We start from the raw sequence: 18,579 nt of genomic DNA, 5'->3' as shown, positions 1-18,579 counted from the left end.
AGCGAGGAAATTGGACAGTAGCCCCTGTGCATTTGCATCTGTATCTGTGGGTTGGAGAGAAGCTGAGCCCTAGCCCGGGGCCTGTTCCCTGCGCCCAGGAGGCCAGCCTTTCCTCCCCATCCCAGCCCAGCTCCCCTGACGCAGAGCCCTCTGGCCCCTCTGCCCCCAGGATGTCTTTTCCGGATTTTTTGAGGCAGTTCTCTCGGCTGGAGATCTGCAACCTGTCTCCGGACTCCCTGAGCAGCGAGGAGGTGCACAAATGGAACCTGGTCCTGTTCGAAGGCCGCTGGACGCGGGGCTCGACCGCTGGCGGCTGCGCGAACTACCCAGGTGAGGCTCAGGGCTGCCTGGGCCGCGCCTCTGGCTTGGCCTTCGGAGCTGGGTGTCTTTATAGGTTCCTCTTTGGGCAACGCCTTTGCACCCTGTTCTCCGGCCTCTGGGCCCCGCTCAGAGGCCCCGCTACCCCCTCTAGGCCAGGGCAGCGAGGATGAGAAGTGCCCCTGCGGCCCCTCGCCTGAGCCTGATCTCAGGTGGCACCATCCTCCAGCTTCTGTGTCCAAACCGTTCTTGCGTCTCTCCCCTTTCCCCTCCCCCTCCCCCCCCCCCCCAGGATACCCTTCTTCATACTAACCATGTGTGGGCACCTCGCCCAAGGCCTCTGTCTGTTCCCACCTGGCCTAGGTGGCTGGTCCCGTCCCGCTGAGCTCTGGAACAGAGCGGCTGGTGGCTCCCTAGGGGATCATCTGCTGTTCTGATCGACTGCACCCCCCCCCAGCAGCCGCTGCTTTGTGCTTGGGCCCGAGTCCGAGGTGGAGGGGCCCGACCTTGGGGTCATGGATGGCTGCACCCGGGGCCTGTGCGAGGCCACAGCCAGGGTCTGGGAGACACTGGCGCTCCATCCCTGGTGGGCATAGCCTGGTGCAAAACCACTGCTCTGCACTAACCCTCGCCTTACTGAACGGGTGGAAGGCCCCCCATCACGGCGATCACTGATGCACACGTATATAGGCTCCTCCTAGGTGGAGTCCGCCGGGGCAGCTCCGGGGGAAGACACCTCGAAACCACCGACCCCGCATCTCTAAGGAAAATGCAGGAAGGCAAACCCCGCTTCCTCCACTGCCCACCTCCCCGCCGGTGCTCCCCGTCTGTGGTGACAAGCTGATGACTCAGACTGTTCACGGGGCGGGCTGTGCTCCGTGCTGTGGACACGCATTATAATAAAAGCCCACTCGCGTGCAGGCCTGGGTCTGACCAGCTCTCTCCTTCACCCCCCATCCAACCCAGAGCTCCCATCTCTGGTGGCGGGGACGGTGCTGGGCAGAGAGGGAAGGGCCGAGGTCCCCTTTCTACCACTGCCACTCAGCTTGCCGGCTGTGGGACCCCGGGCGGGTCCCTGGTCCAAGCTTCAGTTTCCTAATCCCCAGAAACGGAGCGATGACACCCACCTTGGGGAACGCTTTGTAAACGGGGAGCGTTTTACCAACAGCCTGCATTGTGTTTATGGCCCATTCTCGTCCCCCGGTCCTGTTGAGCAGTAAACAAAACACATCGAGGTTGCACTCATGTTGCACGGGGGAGAAATTAAAATATGCTCGCCATTAGCAAGCTCTTAGAAAGCGCGCGGGGGGTTCGCAGGGATGGTTTGGGGAGGCTCAGAAGCGCGGGGGGTGCTTAGGGCCCTGCATGCGCCCTCCACGCTCCCATCTGGACAGCCAGCTGGCCGTCGGGAGAGATGGACGGCTCGGGCCCTTTGGCGATGCTGAGCGCAGAGAAGGTGACAGGGCTGCCCCTGTCTCCTCTGGAACCCGAACACATTCGGCTATAAACTCTGCACCCTTGCGCCGGATATAAAAGAACTGGGAAGTGAGATTCGGGGAAGGTGGAATTGGACAGTCATCTGATTGTTAAGAAAAAAAATAATCGGTGGCTCTAGGTCACCTGGGAATGCCTTGTTCTCTGGCGAAGTAGGACCCTTATTTAGAGGCTGTAGGAACTCCCCCCCCCCCCCCGGGGCAAATCGTTATTGAAGTTGGTGAGGCCCCAGCATGGAGATGGTGGTCAGGCCCACCCTCCTCAATGACACTCTGCAATTGCTGTGTGCCTTGCGGGGACCCATGTGGCCTCTCTGTGCCTTGGCTAGTGCAGTCACTATGTCTAGAGATGATTAAAAAAGAGAAAATCCCATTTGAAATGAAGCAGTCTTTTAAATTATCCATAGGTGGTGTGACAGGCATACTTCTTAATTGCTAATTATTGTTAAGTGGCTCCCTCTGGAAGGGAGTGTGCCTCATCAGTGGGCTGCAGCACCGAAGCAATCAAGTGAGGACCCTGGGCCAGTGGACAGAGGATCAGCAATTAAGGTGGCTTCGGGCTGGGATCTGAAGCTGGGGCCTGTCTGAGAGGGAACACGTGGCCATTGGATGGCAGTTTTCAGGGGGGCAAGAGTGGTTGTCTTTATAACCTCTCCGCAGGGGCCTCCTAGGCAGCTAACCTCCTCTGGACCGTGTCCTTGTGTGTCCCTGGGACATGCCGTTTACCCAGAGATCTCCCTTCCTCTAGAAGGTGCTAAGACCAAGGAGATGCACACCATTTCTCCAGGAAGATCTGGAAGTTACTTCTTTTGGGGGAAGGACCCAATACAGCCAGGCACCGTGGGAGACCTTGAATATCCCCAGTGCAGCGCGCCTGGGCTCCTAATTGTTCAAATGCACACGTGCTAAGCTTCCAAATGCTATGAGATGTGTCTGCGGGTGTGTGGGTGGGGTAGGGAGGTAGGGGAAAATGCCTCACACCTGGTAAAGGAAACCTTACCGGGCTGCTTCCTCTACAAGGTAGACTTTGGCCCGAATTCTGCTTTCCTTGGGATGATCAAGTTCCTTCCCTTTCATTTTTTTCTTTCCCATCTCACTTCCCATGAGGGGGAATCACCACCTCCTGGTGACTTCTAGCCACTTACTGGACCAATCCCCAGTTCAAAATCCGGCTGGTCGAAGTGGATGACCACCAGGAGGGGGGCACCGGTGAGCCCCGCTGTAAAGTGCTGCTGGGTCTGATGCAGAAGAATCGCAGGCGACAGAAGAGGATCGGACAGGGCATGCTGAGCATCGGCTATGCTGTGTACAAGGTCAGCCTGCGCTGCACACTTGATGTCTTGGGTTGGAGTATTTTGGACAGTCTTTGGAGCACACCTTTCCTAGGGCTTGAATATTTCGAATCAAGCATTCTCTTTGCACACCTAAATGCCTGGATTCCACAGTTAGAGATTCATTCATATGGCTAAGTCTCTGCTGTGAACATGGAGACATGTCATTTATTAAACTGCCTGTCATTGAGGGCTTGGTGTCAATGTGCTTATTAGATTCTTTTAAAGTATAGGCTTCTCAGGGGACAGGAGCCAAGAACACGGAGTACAAGGCATTTGAGGTGACACAAAGAATATGAGGGGCATCACAGAACAGGGGGAAGGAGGCTGGACATAGGAACCAAGGACACCCGTTCCTCCCTGGACAACCTTAAGACACTTGTTGGAACACATGGGGCACAGGCTGAAGTGAGGGATGCCACATCCATGGCCATCTGTGGCTCTGGTGGCTCTGGACTGGGGACCACAGCTGGCTCTGGTCTCAGGCTGCAGTGCCTGGCTCAAGATGCCAGTTTGCACTGGTAACCACCCTCTGTGGAGTTCACAGCCTGACAGATACGTTAAAACAAGACCTCTGGGTCTTGACGAGCCTGGCCGGGAACAAATTGGAATCCCCCTTTTTTATACAGGTAGAGGCTCCTTATAGCAAATTCTGGAGGGATTCACGGTGGTTGTTTTAACACAATTTTGGTGACCTGCTGTTTTCCTCTGACCTGTAGGTCCCCAAAGAGGTATGTGCGTGCAGACAGCGATGTCCTTTGTTTGGGAAGACACAGTGTGGTTGCCTTTGAGATGGCCACAGAGCAGCTGCTCCTCCCACAAACAGACTCCCTCCCATGCGCCCTGGTGAGCTGGCTACCCTGAGAGCCGGTTAAGACACTCCCGAGTCCCACCTGCCAGGCCCTGCGGAAGGGGACAGTGGTGACCTTTGCCCCCTGTGTGCCTGGTGGCCTGATTCGAACAAGATGATTATAGCACAGCTTAGCCCCTTCTTTAGGACAGAATAAATAAGAATAAACGCCCTGATCTCTGATAAGAGAAGGAAGCTCCCACTTATCTTTTCAGCTCCAGGCTTTTCCTGCGTCTCCTCCATGATTTGTAACCGAGTTAGGAGACATGTCATCATTGTCATACTGACACCTGGGGGTTCCTGCCACCATCCCAGGCTTCAGTCCATTCTCCCATCTGCCTTGGCCAGTTGGCTGGAGGAGCCCCGGGCAGCACCCCTGGGGAGGGGATGGGCATGGCTTGGTGGCAGCCACATAGCGTCAGCCCCCAATTCGTTCTGGCCCAGTGAGCCTCTCCCTGGCTGCATGCTGGCCACCCCGGCCTTCTCCTGACCACAGTGTAAGCATTTTCAGGGGGGTCCCAGAGTTGCGGCTGCCGTTATACTCAGGTCAGCAAGGGCTGGTTGGGGATCCCTGTGGAGTCCTGTCCAGGGCAGAGGGGGCAGGTGGCCCTGCTTTCTCCCCTGCTTAGCAGACCAGTGGCCCGAAGAGGGTCTGGTGATTATGAATGGACACTGTCCAACACTGTCCACTCTGGGGTGGGCGTTCTGGCTCCAGGTCACACAGATGTCACAGCCCTTGCAGCTTATCAGCACCTGGCCTCTGTCACAGGCGTCTTGGCCATAAAGATATGGTGCCAGGGGAGGCTTAATTACAGCAATAATAACTCCGACTCCTATGTTTTGAAGCACTCTGCAGCCACTAATTAGCCTGTGTCACACACCCACAGCCTCCTTCTCCCTCCGGCAAACAGATGGGTCACTGGGAGCATCTCCCCGCCCTGAGGAGAGCCAAGGCCCGGAGGGAGGCCTGGCTGCGCCTCCCCCGCCTGCCTCCCTAGCAGCTGCATCCTTGCCCTCCCGCCCTGCCTGCCCTGATCACCTTGCTTTTGCTTGAGGACCACGATCTATTTTATTTTATTAATTTATTATTTATTAATTTATTATTTATTTGTTTAGTTAATAACCCCTCTCTCCTTTCTTTAAATTGATTTTTTTGGAGAGAGAGAGAAAGAGAGAGAAACATTGGTTCGTTGCCCCACTTATTTGTGCATTCACTGGTTGTTTCTTGTATGTGCCCTGACTGGGTATCAAACCCACAACCTTGGCATATGGAGATGATGCTCTAACCAGCTGAACTACCCGGCCAGGGCACGAGGACCAGGCCCGTGTGGGCCCTCAAGGCCACACCCCAACTATAGCCGCAGAATAAGAGGGTTGGATTCAGTGAGTGGGTGATTCGTGAGGACAAAGACCCAGAGAGAAGCTGAGCCTGCCCCGGGGACCCTGCTGCTGGACCCTTCATTTAACCAGGAAGAGGGCTAAGGGTCTGGCCAAGGTCACAGAGTCAAGGTCAGTGACTGAAACAGGGCCTGGTTCCTGGTGAGTTCACAACAGAATCCAAGGCGCCCTTGGGTTAACCCTGATTCTTAGCCCAGGGTCAAAAGTCACCCATCCCTAAATCAGAAAATGAAACCGAGCTCTGGCCCTTGTCTCCCAGGGTTTCAGCGGAGTTGCCCTTGACCGTTGCTCTCTCCACAGCTGGAGAGTCACACCGATGTGCACCTGGGCCAGCGCTTCTTCCTGGGCCACCAGCCCTTGGCCCAGTCAAGCACCTACGTGAACCTGCGGGAGGTCTCTACCCGGGGCCGGCTGTCCCCGGGGGAGTACGTGGTGGTGCCATCCACCTTCGAGCCCTTCCAGGATGGTGACTTCTGCCTGCGGGTGTTCTCGGAGAGGAGGGCTGGGGCCCTGTGCGTGTCCTTTCCCTCCGTGGAGGTGGGGGTGGTCTGGGTGCCCTGGGTGACAGAGCTACCCTTGGCTCCCATCGATGCTTCCCAGGAGAAAGGTGTAAAACACCTCAGGTCGCAAGGGTCCTCACTGGGTGTCCCCCTCCTGCCCCCCTACTTTGGTCTAAAGGACACTGGGGGATTTTCTTTAAGAAAAGGTCAAGGCTGAGAGAAAAGATTCCAGTAACATGAGGCCCATAGAGTGGGATCCAGAGAGCACCAACTCCCCTTACTCATACACACACACACACACACACACACCCCACATGCACATACATACCACACATACACATGCACACACACACACAGACATATCCCACATGCCATGTGCCTGTATGCATGCACACATGGGCTGCTGGCTCATCCCCCAGAGGCTATTCAACAGAGATTCACAGAGGTGGATTCTCAAGACAGGAGAAAAGTAGAAAATGGGGCAAAGAGAGAGAATTCTCCAGAACAGTGGTCCACCAGGGCGAACGTTCTAGATTCTATCAAGGGCCCACCTGAACTTGGCAGTTCTTGTCTCCTATAAAAACAAACAAACTGAGGGTGGTGTGGGGAGGGATCCAGTTTGGTGCTAGGAGGAATTGAATGAAGGCCTTGGGTGGGAAACCAATCCCTCAGAAGGGTCAAAAAATTCCTAAAAGGACCTAGTCATTAGCTATCTATTTATATTTGGTTTATCTCTTTTTATATTTCAGGGAAATTGGGGACATGGTAGCTGGAAACCCACATGAGGTATGTAACCAAGCTCTGACACTGTGGCCTAGCAGCCATTCAGGGCTTCTCATTGATTCATGAGAGTTCTTTATGTATGAAGGATGGTTCTTTATACATTAAAGACTTTGTATTCATCAGGGCCATCACATCTTCTAGGCCCTGGATCTTCTTGATAAGAATGAGATAAAAGCATCACTGGGACACATTCCTACCCCCCGAAGAGGGGATCTTAGCATCTCCCCCATCCAGTCAGCTGGACCCTCAGCTAGAGCACTCCAGTGTGCTTGAGCAGTTTGTGCAGGACAGAGAAGGCGATGGGCCAAAGAGATCCAGTCCCCTGCCCTTAGTCTTTCAGGGGACAAATGATGGAAGCATATGAAAAAGGTGGCGGGACCCTCATGCAGAAGCAGATCTAAACCTGTGTGTGTGCAGTCTAGGGGTGCTGGAGTGAGTGCCCAGTCTGGGAAGGCTCCCTGGAGGAGGTGACTCAGAGCAGACTTTGGAGGGTGAAATGCACAGGGTTTGAAGTGTAGGTTCACCCACCTCACTCCCTGTACTCCTCCCTCATGTCCTCAATTTGCTGTCCCTTTCCTCAGACGCTGTGGCTGCTCCATGAGGGGTAGTGTCATGGGGCCCCACTAGGCACTGGCCAGGGGTGTGGCAGGACTCTCTCCAGGGGGCACAGGTCCAGCTTTCACCTTCCATTCTGTCTCCCCAAACAGACTGAGGTGTCCCTGCAGAGGCCACATGGGGCACCCATGGCTGCTGAGTCTTTGGCAGGATGGGTGGCGGGGCAGGCATAATGAATTATTTGGGTTTTTAAGCTCCTCTTTCCGCAGATGCCTGAGCCAAATAGGGTTCCCACATTAACTTTGCCATTGTCCTGCCCCTCAGCCACAGCCCAGCGAGGGAGATCAAGACGACGGCCGGCTCTACAGCCTGTTCGAGAAGCTTGCCAGGAAGGTGAGCGCAGTGGACTGGGTGGCGTATGAACAGCAGGCATTTATTCCTCACCGTTCTGGAGTCCGGGGTCTGGAGTAGGGCTCCAGCATGGCCAGGTTCTGGGGGCACCTCTTCTGAGTGGCAGATTGCTGCCTTCTCCCCGGGTCCTCACCCGGAGGAAAGAGAGAGGGGCCTCTCTGTGGTCCCTTTAATAGGGGCACTAATCCCATTCATGAGGGCTCCACCCTCATGACCTGATCACCCCTCGAGGGCCCCACCTCCTAGTACCACCACACTGGGGGTAGGTGTCAACATATGGATTTCGGGGGGGTGAAAGCACTCAGTCCAGAACTGAAGGGGGAAAATTGCTCTCTGCCCTCCAGGGAAGCTCAGGGCCAGCGGCCCTCACCGGAGACCCTGCTCTGGGCAGCTCTTATCTCACTTGGTTTTGATAGAATTGCTGGGCCAGCTGGTGGAGAGGATGGGAGAAGTGGGACCACCCTGGGGACAAATGATAAAATCACACTTCACGAGGGGAAGTGACTTGGCTAAGGTCACATGGCAAGTAAGGGGCAGAGTCATCATTGGAACCCAGAGCTCAGTCCAGTGCCCCTTCTCTGTTCCTCATTTGTCGTCCTGCCTGACAGCTGAGAGTTAAGGGACAAATCTCCCCTCTGGCTCAGTGTTTGTCCCAAATGCCCATGGGAAACCCTAGTCCCCTAAGCCCCCGCTTCCAGTGTGAGATGAGCTGCTGCTTGGAAGGGCAGCTCCCATAGGTGCAGTGGGAAAAGTAGGTGCTTTGGGGTGAGACAGTTTAAGTTTCGAGTCCCAACTCTGCCACTTGGTAGCTGTGAGTCCCAAGTGATCAATTATATCCCATGGAAATGACAGATTGTATAGTGTATGTACGTGGAGTTTAGTCGTTTGCAAAATCACGGCTTCTTTCACTCTAATGTGGATGCAGAGCTGTTTTCAAAAGTTGAGGATATTCCACTTCGGGGGTGTGGCCCATCAGTGTCACTCCTGTTACCCGAGACTCACCGCACTTTGCTGTGGGCTTGAGGGAGCCCAAGAAAGGCAGCAGGCCCCCCGTGTGGCACCCTTCTGCCCTGGGTGTGCCGTGCTCACGTCATTAATGCACATGTCCCCCAGGCTGTGGGAACCCCAGAGAAACAGAACTGGAGTTTTTAAAGATGTCACAGCCTTTGGAAATCACGGTCCGTGGTCCATGCATCTGACTACATGAATTTAACACCTTGGAGAGCTTGCCCGGGCCTGACCCCACGCACATTCGTGTTCCTCTTTCTAGGATTCTGAGATCGGTGCCCATGAACTCAAGACCACTCTCAATGAGGTGTTTTCCAAACGTAAGTCCTTCCTCAGGGCTTTTCAGAAAGTCCTTGGGAGTCTCTGGCTGGAGCCTTCGGTGGCCTCCTGCTCTGCAGATTGTTTCCCTTGCCTTAAACCGATCCTGATCCCCAACCCCCCCTTTCCTATGTACATTTTAGGAACAGACATAAAATTCTATGGATTCGACATCAACACTTGCAGGGAGATGATCAGCCTGATGGATGTATCCTTTAAATGGCACATTATTTATACTTTCCCCGTTTTACACGATTCCACATCCTTTCCCAGTGAGGAGGGGGGAAGGGCAGGAAAAAGAAGGAAGGAGCAGGGAACCAGCATTTACTTCATGGATGTCAGTGTCCTGCTTGGGCTTTAAAGAAAAATGTCATCTCATGTTTGCTCCTCAACAGGCTTGAGATGATCTCCATTTCGCAGGTGAAGAAACTGAGGCACGTAGTGTTTAAAGTGGCTTCTTTAAACTCCTTTAATTTAGCAAATACGGGGCATTGGTGCCCAGCCTCCTGGTTAATCACAGTGCTCCCCCTTCTAGGCTATATTCCCACCCTCCTCAAAGAGGGGGACCTTAGTGAGTGTTCGACTTTTTAATCTTTACTTGAATTTGTTTCCCACCAACCCTCCCCACCATGACACCCAGGGCCCCGCTTACTGCAGACAGGGATGTTCACTAGGACCTTAAGACACTCATTGTTCAAGACCACGAGAGGCCTGGCCGGGCGTGGCTCAGCCGTTGAGCATCGACCTAGGATCCAGAAGAGGGGGGTTCGATTCCCGGTCAGGACACAGGCCTGGGTTGTGGGCTCGATCCCCAGTCCGGGGCGTGCAGGAGGCAGCTGATCCATGACTCTCATCATTGATGTTTCAACCCTCTCTTTTCCTCTCCCTTCCTCTCTCTGAAACCAATAAAGATATATTTAAAAAAAAAAAAAAAAGACCGCAAGAGAAAGATTCCCATAAGGCGTGTAGAATTCGGGCTTGATCGTGTTGGCCTTTAACACATGTAGAGCAACGGCACGGGCACCTTGGGACTTGTGGAATTCAGGAAGCTGTGGTTGAGGATTCAGAAATTCCTGGTAAACTCTCTGCCCCTGTTGGGCATCCTCTGGGCTCTGGCTCCTGTCCCCTCTTTCTAGCCCTTCATCCACCCTGACACTCATTCCTTGTCTGTGTCACGCCCTACTCTGACCAGCTCCTTAATCATGGTCAAAACCAACACAGAACATGGGCACATCGTTCAGAAAGCACTAAAAAGTCAACGAGAGACCCTTGTGCCAATGCCTTCACCCAAAGCCCTACTGTTCAGAGGGCAAGGGAGCGAGCACTGGCCCTCAGCCCAAGCTCTTATCTTTCTTCTGAAAAATTCTTGGCAGGTATCCCTGAGGTCTCCTCTTAAGGGTGTCCCTGGCCTTCCAAGGAGGCAGTGGGGTGGAGGGAGATAGTTCTGGAAGGGGCCATGAACAGCTGTTTTCTACCTGGAATTTCTCTCCTGCTTTAGGAGATTTACCTAGAAACCGACTGTAATCAATCGGGGACCATTAATGCCCAGCAGATGATGACAGCCCTCAAGAAGGCAGGTGAGGACACATCCTATAGACAAGGTCTTGGGACCTGGATGTGCCATTTTAGCTATTCCAATGCCGATTGCTAGTGATCATTGGTGGTAGGTATCTTAGGTTGGACATCAGTGTGACAACAAAGATTTGTTGAGCAACTTCCCTATGGAGGGAGGAGGGAATGTTGCTGGGGTCTTATATAGTGAAACACTTTAGACTTTTTCCATGGACTATGCTTGTCCCTGGGAAGGTGACAGCAATCACAGAGGGTGGAGTTATGAAAGAGGCGGGCAAGAGAGGCAGACCCCTCACCTCTGCTTTTTCTTGCTGGGACGGGTGTGATACCTCGCTGGTTAGTGTTGAAGCTACAGGTCTAGTCTAGGACCAGGGAAGAGGCCAATCCTTTGGGATCAATTGGATGACCAGACCCTTCTGGTGTCCCTTGGAGGAGGCAGAGTTGGGCCTGGCCCCTGCAAGTTCAGCACCTTGGGTCCTATTGGAGGCAGTGCCGAGCCCTCCATTCCACCTGTGACCCAGGCCCCTCTGCCCCCAGGGTTCACGCTCAACAATCAGATGCAGCAGATCATCGCCATGTGGTACTCATGCAGCACCCTCAGCGTCGACTTTGATGGGTTCGTTGCTTGTATGATCCGCCTGGAGACCCTCTTCAGTGAGTCACTCTCTCTTTTGGCCCCATTTCATTTCTCCCGAGGTGCCAGGAGGGGCAGGAGGCAGAAAGACAGGCTCCGGTGACTGTGGCACCCTTGGGTGAGGGGAAGCAGAAACTGTAGGGGCTGGGGAAGTTCAAGCTGGCCACACCCAAGGTCAGGGGCTGCCTTTTTTGGACCCACAATCCTGCCATCCAGATTATTGTGCACCTACTATGTGCTGTCACTGGGCCACAGTGAATGAGTCCAGGTAATGGTCCTTAAATGGCTTTTAGTGTCTATGACATCTGTACCTCCATGGGGATCATACAAAGAGAGGTGTCACCTCCTAGGGAAGAGACATGGGTCCCCCTCTGGAAGGCAATAGGTGTTCTCCTGTCTCCTTGGCCTTGGCCTCATGCTAAGGTGCCCTGTTAAGGGAGAGGACTTTCTGTGCACTGTGGGCCTGGAGTTGGTCAGTTCTCATGGGAAAGGTTCAGCAGCCAGAGACGAAGCCAAGGGACTGGATTACCCACAGAGGGGGCAGCCATTATTTGTTTCACGGCCCCCCTGCCCCCCTCTACCCCCTAAAGGAATAAAAGTTTCTAGAGAAGAAAGAATTTTAAATTTCCAGAACTTCTGAGGGTGGGGATGACAAAAGAACCACCTCTGTCTATAGCTGGAAGTCTGTCCATCTGGACGGGGAACATCTGCCGCCCCAAACCCTCACCCTGGGCACTGGATCTAGGTCCAGGTTTTCAGGGTCCTTGCAACCAGGTGGGAGCTGGGGGGGTGGGGGTGGAGGGGAGGGGGAGGACAGCAGATGGGGGTAGGGTGGACACAGGCAGCTCTCTGACTGGCCCAAAGTCCAAGAACATGCCTATGGGATTTCATTCCTTTTCTGGTGTTCTAGAGCTGTGCAGGCTTCTGGACGGGGACCAGAATGGCGGCATCCAGCTCTCTCTGGATGAAGTAAGTGACTTGAGTTTTGATGAACTGCTTGCCGAGGGTACCTGGAGATCCTTGGACAGTAAGGGTAGCAAGTGGTGTCTTATTTCCATGAGGGTACAACAGGTTCTATCGGGCATTGAGGGCAAGAATATGACTGTCATGCAATTTTTTAAACGTTTTTATTGATTATTATGATTATAAAGCTACACCTGTATTTCAGATCATTGCAAGGATTCACGCCCTTGTTAATTTGAATGGAATTGTGGGTAGTGAGTACAACCGAAAGTGTGTGACGTCTAGGGCCAGATGTCTTAGACTGACATATAGAAAGGCATCAGGAACAAAATTAAATTGCAACAGAGGAGAATGAAAATGCAAAGTAGATGACTGTCTTACTGCGTTTAAGTCGCACGGTGTCTTATGCAGACTACACCAGAGCACAACCCCTGTGGGGCCTGCAGCCTTACCCCGCAGAGGCCTTCACCTGCCTGCAGGGATGCAGGGGAGGGGATGTCCCGAGGGTCCGGGCCAAGAGGGAGGCATTGCCCCTGACCTGCTCTTGAGGCAGAGGAACTGGAGGACCAGATATTCCTGACCCTGCCAAGTTGTCTGGACACCACACAGCCACTTTCTTTTTTTCTCTGAAGTGCTGATGCCATTGACCCCTTCCTACTGATCTAGGGAAGGCCTTCCTACAAACATACCTGCAGATGCCTATAAATGCCGGACAGTAGTGTTGAACCTGACATTGAGTGCACGTATGCACATTTTTACATGTATGTGAAGACACACACACCTGGTCTGGGATGTCCCTTTGCGTCTAAGCTTTTCCTAAGTCCCATTTCTATAGGGCTCTGCTTGGGGGTTGGTGACTTAGTTAGGGCTTCCTCTTATTGAGCGAGGTGCTTACGGGGGGGCAAAGGTAGAAAGAGTTCATGCTCATGGGGGGGGCAGGAGGACATCTGGCAAAGTCACAGCAGCTCCTGGAGGAGCCGCAAGCTCACCTGGTGTCTTTCTTTTGCAGTGCCTGTGCTGTGTGTTAGTCTGATCCTGGGTTTTGGACATCGGTGACGCTCCCTGCCAGCCTGCCTGCCTCTTTTCTCTCCTTCTTTGCAATTTTGTGAACATTTATCCTCAAATGGCATTCATCCGTCTTGCCTGGCATTGTTTCCTGAGATCCTGGCCTGTCCCACCAGAGCATCTGAGGAGCTGGGGTCTCTTTCAGCAGCAGTGAAGTTCACCCCAGGGCCCAATGGAGGGACAGAAATGAATGAAAGTTGTGATGTGCAATCTGGGGACCACCCTGAGCTTTTCATACTCTAGGAAAGATAATGTTCTTGGGAAATGACTGAAAGGTGGAAAACGGGGGTGAATTACTTGGAGGAGAGGTTTCCTACAGATCAAGTTGCTTCTGGTGGCCGCCTTCTGGAAAGGAGCCAGCTCCAGCCCTCTCGAGGAAGGGGGCAGGATGGGCTGCTGGGAGAGCAGGCCTCTCGTACTTTCAGGCAGGAGAAATTGCTGTACTGCCTGTGTCTGCTGAGTCTAAAGGAAAATCCTTGCTGAGGGGAATTCTTACCTGACAAATAGCTGGAGGGGAAATGCAATTCAGGTTAGTTTTGCTCACAGCTGAACACAGGAATCTTCTTGTTGGTAAGAAAATAGATATCACAGCCTGCTGTCCTAATGGGTAGAGAGGAACAGAGCTGGTTCTCATACACAGACTTCAGAAATGAAGTATGGAGGCGGCTGAATGTCTTAGTCAGCTCGGGCTGCTGTAACAAAGTACCACAGTCTGGGTGGCTTAGAAACAACACACATTTATTTCTCACCATTCTGGAGGCTGGAAGTCTGAGGGTAGGGTGCTGGCATGTTTGGGCTCTGGTGAGGACCCTCTTTTAAGTCGCAGACAGCTGATTTCTGGGGGTTGTGTTCTGACATGGACAGCAGAGAGAGTGAGCCCTTTCATGATTCATAGAAGGGCGCTAATCCCATTCATGAGGGCCCCACCCTCCTGACCTCATCTAACCCTATTTACCTCCCAAAGGCCTCACCTCCTAACACTGTCACATGGTGTGTGGGGGGGTGTCCAACATATGAATTTGAGGGACACAGACATTCTGGGCATAGCGAAGAGCTACTGGAGAGAAAATACACGTATGTGCTATTAGTCTAATAAAGGATTAATTTTCAAATACCAGAAGTAGAGCTAAGGAACATTCCTAATAGGAGCAGGACTCATAGCTACGGTAAAACACCAGTCAGCTTTAATGCTGCGTTGAGTTCTACCAAGCCCAGTGGGGAAGGTGGGGTAGGCTCTCAACTAAAGGGGAGGTGAGCTCTGGGATCTCACCCTGTAGGGAGAGTTCAGTTCTTCTGATGGCACAGAGGAGACGTATTTGTTTTGCCAGCTTGTGGGCCCCAGAAGAAAAGGGGTCCTTCCTTTGTCCAGACTCAGCAGATATCATCTCCTTGACTGACTTGGAAATGCACTTTTCGAGTTGGTTTATTTGAATGGGGATTCCACCCAGGTCCTCACCTTGCCCCTTTTAACCTACAACAATCTTTCCTCTTTTCATGCTATTGAATGGTTAACAAATAATTGGACTTTTAAGAAGCTTGCTGGCGACATGAATCTGCTCTCCCTGCTTCTCAGTCTAATTAAATCTCACACAGGGTGCCCATCCAACTCTCCCACCTCACCCCCGGCTCCCTAGGGCTGATCTGCAGGTAGGCTGGTTATGGGGCACTGAGTATGGGGAAAGGGCATCTAATTTTCCCTTCCCCGTGGTTGTGATCCGAGCACGCTGTCCTAGGAGGTGAGACTCCTGCTGGTGGCCCATTGGGACCAGGACTCTGGGCTGGAATTTCCCTCGGCCCATACCTGGTCTTTGCTCAGGTGGTCTTCTGCCTCTGAGCCTGGGCCGCAGATCCCTGCTGGGAGCCCCTCCTTCTCCATCCTTTCTCCTTGCTACTTCTGTCACTCCAGGAAAAGCCCTGGAAAAGGCTCTGCTCGGGCTGCTTATTTGTCGCAGAGAGCACTGGGCTTGGACACTTGCTGACCACAGAGGGGAGGAAACTCATCCGATTAATCATGAATCACCATTACCCTGCTCCACCTTTAAGCTCATGTCTACCGATTTCTTAGACTGTCAGCTTGTGCCTCAGCTTCCTCATCTGTAAAATGGGATCATACATACACACCTTATGGGAGTGTCGTGAGGATGAATGAGGTACAGGAAAGCACACAGAATAGTTCCCACGCCCAGGGAAACGTGCCATAAATATCAGCCATTGTGATCGTTTCGTAGTTGTTACCAGAGGCAGAGTTTGGGTCTCCTTTATGTATTTTGAGCCTTGCCTCCTGGGCTTCCCTTTGGTCCTGATCAATTTTACAGCCAAGAGAGAGGATCCTGAGGTTCAGCAATATTTCAGTGCGAAAAACCATCCAGATGGAGCCACTTTAACATGGAGTCAGAGCTGCCCTCCTAGAGGAGCTGCCTTGTGTGTCTTACTCCTCAAACCACTGAAATGTGAAAACCGGGCAAAATAACCTTCCGATTGGGCTTAAGCAGCATTATTTCCCAAACGACTGTTTGCACAGATAACAAGAAAGCAGTAAGTGTGACTACTAGATGGATGGCTACTGGGCTGGAAATTAAAAACATTCTTTCGAATTAGCTCACTATGTTAGTTTATCTGCACCCATAGCAATGCCTTCCTTCTATTGATGTAATTGTTCCCTTTCCGTTTCTCATAAATACCCCTGCCTTCGCCTCCTAATCGCAACGCTATTTGCATTACTGACTGAATCAGTGCATCCAGGTGGCTATTATTTTGGACCTGAAATAAATGCTTGTTGCCTCTCACTTTGGCCTTTAATTTTAGGTTCACACCAGAGCCAGTGTACTAACCAAGCGCTCCATTCGTCCAGTGGGGCGAGGTGACGCCTGTCCTGGTCCTGACTAGGACAGGCCTGGGGAGGCCTCTGCCAAAGTGAGTTTGCTCCTGAGTTTTCACAGAGGGGAATGGCCCTGTTAGGAAACAGAAAAGCAGACGAGAATTCTCTGGGAGTTTGGAAGTACATAGTGTAAGCCTTCCATTTTGGCTTGTTGAATTGAATTAAATTCACCCAAGAAGAGAGGATTAGGAGATTAGAGATTCTATCTGGTGATGAAATTCAAGCCAAAATGATCCTGCCTGCGCTCGGAGCCCGTTTCAGAGTGTCGGGGGCTCTCTCGTGCATGGATTCGCACAGTGGCCTTACCCAGTGGGCAGGGTGGGCTCCTGTTTGGCCCTAGGCTCCTCCTGGAGACCAGGAGTGGATTTCCCCTCACTGTCCCGAGGGCAGCAGGGTGAGATCTTGGGGGCTGGAGCCACACTGTTCAATCCTACTCGGTAATTCAATCATAAATATGTCTTAAGCACCAACTACGTATCAGGTTCGGTGCTGGCCCTGGGGGTTGCAGGGAGGGGGCGCGAAGATGGGGGAGACAGACCTGTAAAGAAGTAACAGCAATTGGCACCAGCACCACATCAGTGTAGGAGGAGAGGTGCAGGAAATCAGGCACAAGAGGGGACAGAGGCCAGGGCTGCCTGAGGACAGGAGCAGGCTTCACGCACATGGGAAGGAAACCGACACCTGGGGCTTCATTCATTCTTTGTTTGTTAATCCTCACTGAGGATATTTTTTCAGTTGATTTCTTTTTTTGAGAGGTGGAAGGGAGGGAGGAGGGAGAGAGAGAGAGAAAGAGAGAGAGCAGAACCATCGATGTGAGAGAGACACATCGATTGGTTGCCTCCCACATGAACCCTGACCTGGGGCCAGGGATCAAACCTGCAAACCTGGGAGGACCCCCAGGGCTCTCTGGGCCGCTGAGAGGCACCTTCCGGGCCTCCCCTCAGCAGTGGGCCAAAGCACCCCAGTACAGCCAGCTGTGGCCTCTGCAGCCGCCCTCAGCCCCCAGGGTGAAGAAGGGAGGGCTGACCTCCAGAGCCACCCAGGGTTCTGTATAGGGACCGTCACTGGGCGAGCCCAGAAGCATTCCCCCCGAGCTGAGAGGCAATCCAGACTCATGGCTGATGGGGCTCAGCAGGCCTCCCACTTCCACCTGCATTCTTGAAACATTTCCTGCTAATTAATTTCTGAATCACACAACAATGCACTTTCTAATTACACAGGGGGAGCACACACAGCTATAAAGGGGTCGTTATCTATGGCACAAGTGATTCTAATAGATGCTCTCTCCCAGAAATGAGAGGAAGGGAGAGGGGAGGGAGAGATGGATAAATTGAGATTGAGAAGGGAACCCTCCTAGCCGTCTTCTGCAGGAGCTCAGCTGTCAGGGGACCTCAGCCACCCTTCCAGGAGACACGCAGTCGTCTCCGGGCTCAGACAGGGGAGGCGTCCTTGGGAACGCTGCCAAATGTGCAAACACCAACTCGGAAATGTAAATAATAACACGCAGACACGACGTGAGCATAATTAGAGCCTGACATTAGGAGGAGAGAGGCTCACTGGGGATGGCTGCGTTTTCACAGCCCAAAGGCCCATCTGCATCGTGGTGGTTAACGCAGAGACTCTAGTCTCTCGTTTTTGTTTTGTTTTTACTGCCACATGGATTTTTTTTGAATTTATCCCAGGTTGGATAACACACGTTTTTCACACTAAGAATGGAGCCGATTGAAGACTGTCACATCAAAGATGGAGAGGAAGACGTGGGTTGGGGCATAGTTTGGCCTTGAGCTGCTCTTGACAATGACATCAACGCAATGCTAGACACCAGCTATTGGGGGAGTGAAAACTCCCCTTGCGAAGGCCCCGTGGGGCTCAGAAAGTCAAGAGCAGCCACAGATAAGATGGCAAAGTAATGGTTATGTTTTATCGTCTCATATTTTTCAGAGAATTACAGGCAGTCATGGGTAGAATTGGCGTCACTGTAAGTACACACATCAGGGTTTTAATATCTTAAGTGGATGCTGCTGCTGGTTGATTTTTAAATCACATACACACATCTCCTGCTGCCCGCATGTGGTGAGGGGAAGTGACGATCAGGGACAGGGTCTCTGCTGATTCATAATTCTCACGACCCCACGGGTGCCTCACTCCCAGAGACCTGCTATCCTGGCCTAAGGTTGTGTGTCTCTGCCCCTGGCGGTCATTTTCCCCCCACCACCTATAGCATTTTATACATATGACAATCACATGAAGAGTTATTTATGGGGCACTTTGCAAAGTGCTTTACAAATACAATTGCTATTCAGTTATTCCTTACAACTCCCTTGTGAGGGAGACAGTGTCTACACATCAAGCGCTAGAGGATCCGGAGGCAAGAGAAAAAGCAGAGCTGGGCAGAGCCAACTCCGGGACGGGCCTGTGACTCGGGCATTTTGCGGGGACCTGGTGTGTGTTACTTCAGCCCTATTTGTCCGCACATGGCACCTGCCGCAGTCGGGGACCAGC

At 52.7% G+C, this 18,579-nt stretch overlaps 1 protein-coding gene across 1 annotated transcript in view; it reads left to right on the top strand.

The window, feature by feature from the left end:
- CAPN8 (calpain 8) overlaps positions 1–15,978 on the top strand; it is a gene marked incomplete at its 5' end in the record, with an annotated part of 31,300 nt that extends 15,322 nt beyond the window's left edge. The window contains 13 exons of the mRNA XM_081124073.1: positions 170–330; positions 2,949–3,124; positions 3,862–3,873; positions 5,691–5,902; positions 6,640–6,676; positions 7,553–7,621; positions 8,910–8,967; positions 9,109–9,173; positions 9,973–10,041; positions 10,464–10,542; positions 11,075–11,191; positions 12,082–12,140; positions 13,144–15,978. Coding sequence (XP_080980199.1) covers positions 170–330; positions 2,949–3,124; positions 3,862–3,873; positions 5,691–5,902; positions 6,640–6,676; positions 7,553–7,621; positions 8,910–8,967; positions 9,109–9,173; positions 9,973–10,041; positions 10,464–10,542; positions 11,075–11,191; positions 12,082–12,140; positions 13,144–13,167 — 1,138 coding nt within the window. The 3' untranslated portion in view covers positions 13,168–15,978. The remainder of the gene's footprint in view (positions 1–169; positions 331–2,948; positions 3,125–3,861; positions 3,874–5,690; positions 5,903–6,639; positions 6,677–7,552; positions 7,622–8,909; positions 8,968–9,108; positions 9,174–9,972; positions 10,042–10,463; positions 10,543–11,074; positions 11,192–12,081; positions 12,141–13,143) is intronic.
- Positions 15,979–18,579: the final 2,601 nt, after the last annotated feature.

The sequence above is a fragment of the Miniopterus schreibersii genome (assembly GCF_964146895.1).
Source record: "Miniopterus schreibersii genome assembly, chromosome: 21".
NCBI classification, from domain to species: Eukaryota; Metazoa; Chordata; class Mammalia; order Chiroptera; family Miniopteridae; genus Miniopterus; species Miniopterus schreibersii.
Note: the sequence above shows the minus strand (reverse complement) of the source record. Positions and strands in the feature narration are given on the sequence as shown.